At 59.1% G+C, this 9,892-nt stretch overlaps 2 protein-coding genes across 4 annotated transcripts in view; both read right to left on the minus strand.

The window, feature by feature from the left end:
- Positions 1 to 145, minus strand: part of HOXA3 (homeobox A3) — a 44,247-nt gene extending 44,102 nt beyond the window's left edge. For both annotated transcript variants that reach the window (XM_066239274.1, XM_066239272.1), the window contains exon 1: positions 21 to 145. The gene's annotated coding sequence lies outside the window, so the exon portion shown is untranslated. The remainder of the gene's footprint in view (positions 1 to 20) is intronic.
- A 1,386-nt stretch (positions 146 to 1,531) lies between these two features.
- On the minus strand, positions 1,532 to 4,968 carry HOXA7 (homeobox A7). Of its 2 annotated transcripts, XM_066239122.1 has the most exons (3): positions 4,903 to 4,968; positions 3,968 to 4,555; positions 1,532 to 3,025 (listed from the first exon to the last, which is right to left on the minus strand). In XM_066239122.1, exons 2-3 carry the CDS (start codon positions 4,344 to 4,346, stop codon positions 2,709 to 2,711), a joined length of 696 nt encoding a protein of 231 aa, XP_066095219.1. In that variant the 5' UTR covers positions 4,347 to 4,555; positions 4,903 to 4,968; the 3' UTR covers positions 1,532 to 2,708. The 2 variants fall into 2 exon arrangements, with proteins under 2 accessions (XP_066095219.1, XP_066095218.1); XM_066239121.1 differs by lacking the exon at positions 4,903 to 4,968 and having other exon boundaries at positions 3,968 to 4,833.
- Positions 4,969 to 9,892: the final 4,924 nt, after the last annotated feature.

Below are 9,892 nucleotides of genomic sequence, written 5' to 3' on the forward strand. Positions count from 1 at the left end.
TGTCTCCCCACATGTCTCACCTTCAGATGGCGGCTCCCAGAAGCTCCTGCCCCTCTGACAGCTGTCGCTCGGGCAGCCCGGGGAGACGAATTGTCCTCCTTCCTGGTGCCAGAGGACGCAGGAAATTAGCCAGGTTGCGAGTTGCAGAGCGGCCGCCGCGGCGCCGGGAGCCCAGCGTGCCCCACCTCCAGCGGGAGCGGCCGGGCCGGGCCGGGCCGGGGCCTCATCGCGCTCGCCATCGCCGGACAAAGCGCAGCTGAGCCGGGCTGGAAGGCAGAGCTCCGAAGCAGGCAGGACGGAGCGGAGCAAAAGAATGCGGCTCTATTCTCGCAAGGGAAATTATAAAAAAGTTCATGTTCACGGTTCCCATCCACATGACCGACAGCGGCCAATGGAAGGGCCGAACAACTCATAAAGTTGTATTGCAAAGTTGTAAATTTTCATAAACAACAACGGATTTATGACCCTTTCCCCATCTCTAAGAGGAGGCAGCTCTTACACCGGCGCCATCTTACCACGGAGGCCGCCCCGACTTGGGGCTGCCGCTTTTACAGACCCAGTTGGGCCGGGTTTTATTAAAAGAGCAATAAGAAACGGGCCCAGCCCAGGCAGGAGACGGGAGTAGAGGACCTCGCCCGCCCGGCTGCCTCTGTTCTGAACTGTCCCCACCACCCCTTGCCCCTTCCTCAGCCCCCCACCCTTCCCCGCCCAGGCTTGCAGCAGGGCTCTGCGGCTCCTGACTCTTCTCAGAGCCCTCAGCTGCAGCCCTGGGCCCTAGGGCGCCCTCGCTTAGCCCGAATGCCGGCTGGGGGTGGGGGGGGGCTGCGTCATAGGCCTTGAACCCCACCTCCTAGCCTGGCACCAGGTTCAGGGCTCATGGAAAATTTGGGATCAGTCACAGGGTGATACCCCTCCGCAAACCCTCCCCACAGCCTTAGAGGAAAAAGCAGATTTTTGAATTCACTCTTGGAATTTGTGGAGGGTTTTAGGGAGGTTCATAGAATATAATGTATCCACTGAAAATTTCGTTTTTAGGGTATCAGGAAGATGTTTGTGTGTGCATAAACAAACCAGACAAAAATCCCCACCCAGAGAAATGAGCGTATACAATTACAAACAGGAACGTATACCCTCAAGTATGGGCACAGAAATACATTCAATTATTCCCACACAGAAACAAGATCACTCAAGTATGGATGGACACAGACATACATACAATTATGGACTTAAGAAAAAATACACACTGGCGTTCACAGAAATGCATACTCAAAAAGAGATACACACATACCTAGACAAATTTGCACATAGAAATCCACACAAAAAGGAACTGGTTGTGCATATACACCAACTCATGGACACCCACACTTGGACCCTATTTATTCTTCGACTTTTACTTCCCTAAAGCCTGTTTAGACACACACACACACACACACACACACACACACAGAGCCAGGGTTTGTTCTCCAGCCATGGTCACTCTTTTCCCCGGCCCCCTCCCCCAAAATAAAGCAGTCTATATTTCTTTGTCACCAAGCATTTTTATTTTCTGTTACATAAAACACAGCTAGCTGGACAAGATGGGAAGCATACCTTCCTGTTCCTGAAACCCCAGGCTGGAGCTGAGAGGAATGCGAGGGGGACGCAGGACAACACGGGAGATGAAGGGCGCTGGGGAGTGGGTGGCTCTCCCCACCTGCTACGGAGTTAGCTCAAGACAACACACCATGCTACAAAAAATCACCCCATTAACACATTCTCCCCGAGTCGAGACATGGCCTTACAAATGAGTTCCAAGACTATATAAATGACAAAAAGAAATTCTTGTTCAAATATACAATATTTGCTATTGTAGGAAAAGTCAGGGTGTACATATGCCACACGGCTGGGGAGCAGGACACAAGGGCGGGGAGGGAGCAGGGAGTCTGGGAGCATCCCTGCAGTCCTACTAAGCAGAAACTCAGACATCTGCAGCCAGCTTGGGAATGCTCCCCTCCAGAAGTGGGGGGGGGAGGGGGGAAATGGGCCTGAACTTGGATTACCCAGGCCAGAGAAGAGGGAGTCTAGGTTGCAGCACTTAGAGAATGCTTTGGAATAAATATATTATTTTTCAATTTAAATAGAAGCCAATGCCCTGGTCATCTGACCCCAGCACCTTCTCGGCACAGCCTCAGGGACCCAAAAGGCTGCCAGCTGCAAGCAGGGGCCTGGCCTGGGAGGGGCCAGCACTAGGTAGCAGGCCAACCAGCGAGCACAAAATAGGTAGTTTGGGACAAGTAGGTAGTACTGAGAGTCAGGTCCTTGACGGTGAGGGAGAGGTGCTGGGTGTCTGCCAGTGTTGGGACACTCTGGGCTTCCTGGGAGTGGAGGCCTGCTGGGCTGGGCCCATAGGTAGTTTGGGGGTGCCTCTCTCCGAGGCCTGTGCTAGGTAGTATTTTAGCCGTGCCAGCGCAGGGCCAGCCGGCTTTGGGACAAGGGGGGTGTCTGTGGGGGTCCTCAGAGGCAGAGGGAACCCCCAAGGGGACCCGGTCTAGGCAGCTGCTGTCCAGAAAAGTTGGGAGCTGGAGCGGATAAATGGGGTGCAGGTTGGGGACTGTTTTGTTTTTTTTTTAACATTTTCTTTTTATTTTTCCACTTTTGTAAATAAAATCGGTGAGTCTCTAAAGACGCTTTCCCGACTGTCTGGTGCAGCCAAGGCCGGGCTCGACCCCTCATTCCTCCTCCTCCTCGTCGTCTTCTTCATCGTCCTCCTCGTCCTCAGCCTTGTCAGCGGCGGCCGCAGCCGCTGCGGGGGTGGGCGCAGGGCCCTCGGGGGCGGCAGCGGTGGGACCTTCCTCCTTGTGTTCTTTCTTCCACTTCATGCGGCGGTTCTGGAACCAGATCTTGATCTGGCGCTCGGTGAGGCAGAGCGCATGGGCGATCTCGATGCGGCGGCGCCGGGTCAGGTAGCGGTTGAAGTGGAACTCCTTCTCCAGCTCCAGGGTCTGGTAGCGCGTGTAGGTCTGGCGGCCCCGCTTCCTGTCAGGCCCTGCAAGCACACATGCGGACACATGGAGACACCGGCAGACAAGGCGACAGGGACGCAGACCGGACAGTGCGTTAGCCAGGCCGCCTTCCCAGGGCTCCTACCTTTCTCCCAGCCCGGCCCCGACCCGGGGCGCGTCGCCCTCGGCCCCAGCCCCCTGAAATGAGCTGAGGGGGGGGGGAGTGGGAGTGACAGAGGAAGACTCGAACTGCGGTGCCAGACACGCAGGCAGTTCCCTGAAGAGGGGAGGCGCAAAATCCCAACTTTACAACCGCCCTTTCCAGCCGGCTAGGCTTCCACAATGTTCTGCTTCCTCCTGACAAAGGGAAATTGTAAATATAGAGTGTGGGCAAGTGGGAGTCTCTGCGCTTTTGCCATTCAAAGACGAGCCGCTTCCCCGCCTGGCTCAGAAGTGGGCGACCCTCGGTGGCCCGCACGCCAGCAGCCCCCTTCCTCCCAGCAGCCTGCGCCCCCATCCCCGGACCTTCCTCGGGCACTCCGTCCCCGCTCCCGCCCTCACCCCAGCCTTTAAATGGCCCCTGGCACGGGGGCGTGTAAGGGGCCCTGAAGGGTGAGACTCCCTCTGCTTCTGAGAAAGAAAAGCCCAGGCTGAAAGGAGCAGGAGAAGGGAGGGAGAGAGCAGAAAGGGAGGGAGGGAGAGAGAGAATAGCGAACAAACAAACTTAATGTTAAAATTCCAAGGCAAATGGAAAATAAATTTACGAGGATTGAACCCATTAATTGGGCCATAAAAAGTTTTATGAGCCTCATTTACATACAATGCTATGGGCTCTCTACGCTATGGCGCCTCGACTCTAATTAAAACCAGAAAGGCAGCGCCGCCAGGAGTCACGGGGCCGCCGGCTCTCGGCCGCCTCGCCCCCAGCGCCGCGCTCCCCGCGCCCGGCCCGCCCGCCCCGCCGGCCCGCCGGGGGCTGCGCCTACCTGAAGACCGCATCCAGGGGTAGATGCGGAAATTGGCCTCGGCCGGACCGTGCAGTGCGCCGTCGTCCGCCTTGTCGCAGGCGCCTTTGGCGAGGTCACTGCAGAGCCCGGGGATGTTTTGGTCGTAGGAGGCGCAAGGCAGGTTGCTGTAGGCGTCGGCGCCCAGGCCGTAGCCCGACGCGAAGGGACTCTGGTACAGGGGGCTGTTGACATTGTACAAGCCCGGCACGGTCGAAGCGAAGGCGCCCGCGCCCGCCCCGTAGCCGCTTCTCTGCGAGTTGGGCGCAAAGGAGCAAGAAGTAGGCTCGGCATTTTGGAACAGAGAAGCCCCCGCCGTATATTTGCTAAAAAGCGCGTTCACATAATACGAAGAACTCATAATTTTGACCTGTGATTTGTTGTCCGGCAGCTTTCAGTGTCGGTTTTACGAGGTAGCGTGATATATGATAACATTACACCCCCAGATTTACACCAAACCCCATTTTCTTTTGGACGGAGCTCGCCGCAGCACGTGACCGCCCACATGACCGCCTCCGCCAATCTCAGCAGCCCTCACAGGTGGTCTTGCTCCGCGGGGCCCGCGGCAGCCTAGAATGGAAGGGGAAAAGGCTCAAATATGTGGCCAACGAATCTGCCCGCGCCGGGCGGGCCTGGCGCGTCCTGCGGGTCACAGACACCCGGCTCCGCGGGAGCGCTCAGCCCGCCGCCAGCCTAGACGCCGGGCCTGCGGAGGCCGAGGGGGGCCGGCAGAGCGCAAGCCGTTCCTGCCTAGTGCCGAACCCTGGACCGAGCTCGCGAGTCCTCTCTGTCCCTCTTTTGCCCACTGACCCAGTCCAGGGAAGGTCTCTACACCCCGCGCCCCCCGCGCGCCCCACAGTAACCCCGTGGACAAGTCTCTGCTCTGGGTAAACCGACTCTTTGCTGGTGTCTCCTACCGCCCAGGTCCAGAGGGCGACGGGCCGACCTAGACTCTGACCCAGATGGGACCGGCACAGCGTCGATCCCAGCGGCAGCAAGACCGCCCCGGCCAACTAGAACCATGTGGTTCGAATAAAGTCAAGGTCTCCTGGCTTCCTTTCCTTAATCAGGGGCGCACTGTTTATCTGCCCTGAAGGAAGCAGTGAAATATTTATCTATTAATGAGACTCATTTGCCAACAGATTTAGTAACTGAGATGCCCTCCTCCTCCTCCTGGACTCTGCTGGCCCCTCCGGCTCTGCGCTTCCACTCCTGAGCACCTGACCGGCTTCTGGCCAGCCGAGGAGTGGCTGGACACTCCTGTCCTGCCCACACCCCTGGCTTCTCCCTGGCTGAAGGGGAATCGAGTCTCCCCCAGCGTGGAGGACCCTCAGGCCCCGCACCTTTGCAGGCACCGCGTGTGCCCTGGGGTTTCTGGTGGCCTTCCCTGCGGCCGCTCCTGGGCCTCTGCAGCTGCCCATTGGCCTGAGCACCTGGGAGCAATACATGCTTTGGAGCCAGTTTGGAGAGGAGAGAGAGGTGCCCAGATGCCTGGGAACTGCAGCCCACTATGCGTCTCCATTTGTTCTGGAGACCCCAAAGATAAATGGGGAGACCCCTCCCCAGAGGTCCACCGGCCCTGGCCGCCTGCCCTTTCCAAAGACCAGCTGACCGAGCATGGAGCTGAGTGCATAGTAGTCTCATTCCCTCCCGCCAGGGCCCCCGACTCCTGGAGCTTACCTTCCCAACCCTCCAAACCCTGAACGGGGCTGGAGCAGCCAAGGCCCCTGCCGCTCCCTGCTCCCTGGAGGGGAGGGCCTTTCCCTGAACGCCTCATAAACTGCCCACGCCGAGCTGGGAGCCCGGTGGCCAGGTCAGTACGCCTTTTACTGCTCAGCTCGATTGCACACCATAAACCCGACCTCACAATGGAATTGCCCCGGAAATTCTCCCCTAAATTATAGAGTTTGGTTCTTCGTGTACAAAGCATTTCCCATCACTTTGAGAGGGTCCAGGCCGCCCCTGTTCACCGCATCCTCTCAGGGGGTCCTCGGAGCACAAAAGGCTGCAGGAAGGTTCAGAGCTGGATGCCACGGAGCCCCGGCTCGAGCCTAGTGGACGGACGGCTCAGGGCCTGGATGAGGAGGCGGGGGCTGTCGCCAGCGCCCCAGGGCAGGTGGGGCCAGGGTGGTGTCCCCTGGAGGTACGGGGACTATGGGGGGCAATATCCGGGAGACCCTTTATGGTGGAACAAAATGGTAGCTGTCTTGGTTGCGGAATGAAGGGGCTAAGTCAAGAAGGGAAGGAAAAAATAAAACCAAATAATCCAATAGCGTCCATTTCTGGCAGGAAAGAAAAACCTAAGAAAGTTATGAAACAAACAAGAAGAGGTCTAGGAGATCAAAGAGGAGGACTTAAACAACTTTAGACCAATAAATTGTTCCTCGAGTGAGACAGAGCAAGATGTGCAGAGAAAGGCCTGGCCGCCCGCCGACCGCTGTCTGTCTAGACTGGGGTGGCTGAAGCGGCGACAGCGATGGCGTTTCAAGGGGAACCTGCCCCAGAGTGCGCTGGCCCGACACAGAGCCGGAGGGATTTCGGGGAGTGCGGGAAGGGACGCTGTCCCGGCCCACAGCGCTGAGTCTCCGGACCACAAGCTCGTTTCGGCCGGATTTGGTCCCGCGCAGGTCCGAGCGCTCCTGGCAGGACACTCTGCCCCTCCGCCTGGGCCCGGGAGGCTCCAGACCCTGCCTGCAAGGTCTCGGTCTCTGTCCTCGAGTCATCCAGCTGGGCCCGGCGCTGCGAGTGCCCAAACCTCCCTTTCGTTTCTGGCCTCTCTCTCCCCTCCTGCCTTCTGTGGCAACGTTTTAAAACGAAAAGGCCAGACAGAGTCAGGTTTCAATAAAGCCTTTTTAACAGCGAGTTCTTGAGCCATTGGTTTCTTACATATGTGGCTGAAACGACGCAAACGCCCTGGGTTCCATGCGGTAACGTTCACAGAAATGCTTGTTGCCGCTCGGCCTGGGGCAGGCACGTGTAGGCGGGGTTCTCGTTTGCCTCGAGGTCTTTAGATACTTTGTCCACCGCTCCCTCGGGGCTGGGTTCCTATATACCAAGCAGAATGTTTCCCCTGCTTCTTGGTACCAAATAGCCCTCAACATTTAACTCCAGCTGAGCACGAAAAGCCCCCTCTCGGGCCGCGAGCGCGTGGAGCCCGCTGGAGCTGCGCGGCTGGCGATTTGCTTCTCTAACCATTTCCCCCCGCGCCCCTCGCGCGACCCGCGCGTCAGTTCTCCATCTAGCGAGCAGTGTACGGTCACGAGCGGGGACGAACTCATCCCCGACGAGTGCGAAGGAGCTTGGGCCGGCGCGGGGTCTGGTCAGGGCGGCTTCCAGGGAAGCCTGTCCTGGGCAGCTGAGCGGCGAGAACCGCTTCCCAAGCGCCGGCAGGCCAAGGGCAAGAGAGGCCCCGCCTGGCTGCCCGCGAGGCCTCTGAGACCCCCGCCGCCCGGCACCTACCTGGGGCCTCCGCGACCTGAGCAGAAAAGGGGTGACCACTGACCCAGCCCTTTGCCATTTGTAGGTAGTTACAATAGCCGAGCTTTCTAGCTGCCGCCTGGATACACGGCCACGGACGGCTCTCGGGAAGTGATAAAGCCCTTCTTACAATCAGATGCCGTGAAACACTGTGTATTATGTAAAGAAATCTAATGAAGGCGTGTGTCTGTAATACCAACGTGTGTATATAAACAGAGAAAGGAAGGCGAGGCGGAGAGAGCGAGCGAGAAACACCCGGGAGAGATGTCAGCCAAAACCAGCCCCCGGTTTTACAGCGTGTGCAGCGCCGAGATGCAGGTTGTAAACATTTTGTGGGCTTGGCAGAGACTATTACAACCCAAATAAACGCGCCGCTCGCCGGGTTCACAGGCTCCGGGGTGCGCGGGAGGGCCCTCTGGTTGCTTTTGCGTTTTCGCTGGGAAACCGTCCTGCATCTGGGGCTGGTCCTCGCCCCCGCTCTTGGGACGAGGGCTCCGGGCATGTTCTCCACTCAGGGTCGGGGGGACAGGCCGGGCCCTGACGGGGGTCCCCTCCCTCCCCCTGAGCAGAGGACGCCACAGGGGCCTGAGGACCTGCCCTGCCCGGAAACGCAGCTGTGAGATGAGGCAGGAGAGCGTTCACGATGTGAGAGCCTGTCCTGGAGCTAGGATGTTGTTTTAATTGTTTGAAACATCACACTCATTTTAGAAATAACTAAAGCAGCTCCTGGCCTGTCCCCAAGGACTCCCATCTCTAGGCGGCTCAGCCAGCAGACCTACACTAGATAGACAGTCACCGAGAATGCTTTTCAGCCGCCTAACTTTATTGTCACACATTCAAGGCGGCCGAGTCCCGGGGTTCTGCTCACCCGCGGGTGCTGGCTCCTCGGGCCGGTGCCGGGGCGCAGCCTTTGGGGGTCTCCCGGGCCCCAGGACCTTTGACCACGGACGCACCCTCTGCGCACCCTCTGGGGGGGGGGGGGTCCCCAGGTCCGGGAGCTGTAGGCCTTGGTTCCTGTGGCTGTCCGCCGGTCGACCCGGTTCTCCGAGCGAGCGTCGCGTTGTCCCAGGCTGGTCCGAGGACGGGGATGGTGACCCTAGATTCGTCCCCACGCCTGTAGCTGCAGTCGGGCAGCGCTAGGCCTCGCAATGGAGGGACGTGGGAGGGTGCCCGTCGGGAGAGCCTCCGTCACTTGCTCTTTCCCCAGTGAGGCGTCCATCCTGGCGTGAACAGCACGGAAAATATGCCACCGCTGTTCACTCAAATCTAAGATTTCCCTTCCAGAAAGGCTTGCGTCAAGTCGACATCTTAGAAACTTCGCAGGGTGGCGGTTGCGGGAGATGGCGGCGCGGATGCTTCTTGCGTGGAGCCACACTGCCATCTGCTGGCCGAGTCCCGGTACTGCATGCAGAGCGGTCGGGCCTGAACTTCGTCCGCAGCCGCCGCGAACCCGGCGCCCCACTCCCACCGGCCTGCGAAGGCCGGGTCCCCGGGGGGTCTGCATGGAGCCCGGAATCGACGCTGCCGAGAGGGCAGTGCCCATAAAAGAGAGCTGTTTCCGCAGCCGCTTTATCGGCGGCAGACAGAGCCAACAAATGAAAGGGCTTTGGTGGAAAATCTTAATTGGGGCTGGACAGTTGTAAACTCATTAAGGGCCGAATTCCAGACAGTTCGCAGACCCGGCCTTTATGGCACACCCCAGCGCCCATTCTTTGAAGTTCCTTCTGTCTGCAACAACAGAGGGCGTCCCAACCTGGCGGCAGGGTGGGGGTGGGGAGGGGACGCCCCAACACCCCCCCCCGCGCCCCAGTCCCCCTTCTGGTGTCCGAATAAGATACCTTTGCAGAAGTCGTGGGGGGGCGGTGGCTGGGCAAGAAAAGAAAAGGGGGCGACAAGGCTGAACCCTCCGGCCACATCTAGAAGGCGCTCGGCCTCCGAGGTTGTAGCCGGTCCCTCGCAGCCCTTTACACCCCATAAACGGTAACAGCCCTCATTTTCTTTTATGGCGTTTCGGGCTTGTCCGTTGCCTGGGCCCTGCTTCTGCCAGGACTTGTGCTCGGGGAGGGGCGCGCGGAGCAGGGCCCAGAAGCCCCCGATTCGGCCTGACAAGAGTGGGGGCGCCGGGGCGCAGGCATCCGGTCCCCTGAGAGCCCCCAGAGGTCTGTTCCTGCCGCCGCGTTGGGGCGATCTGGCTCCCGGGAGAGCCTCGGAGAGTCCTGGGAGACAGGCCCTCAGTTCACGGTCCCTGCGTGCCCTCCCCCCTCCCACTGCCAGGGCAGGCCCAGTAGTCTCCCTGGACATGAGTTTGAGCAATTTCTTGGGGGCGCCAAGAAGAAAGAGTAGCCTTTCATTGCTACCAGCCAGCGATACTCAGGACACCAGCCCAGCTCCTCAGAGGCCTCCAGGCCCTCTGGCAAAAGGACACGAAGC

This window comes from Saccopteryx bilineata, chromosome 7 (assembly GCF_036850765.1).
Source record: "Saccopteryx bilineata isolate mSacBil1 chromosome 7, mSacBil1_pri_phased_curated, whole genome shotgun sequence".
In the NCBI taxonomy this organism is placed as follows: Eukaryota; Metazoa; Chordata; class Mammalia; order Chiroptera; family Emballonuridae; genus Saccopteryx; species Saccopteryx bilineata.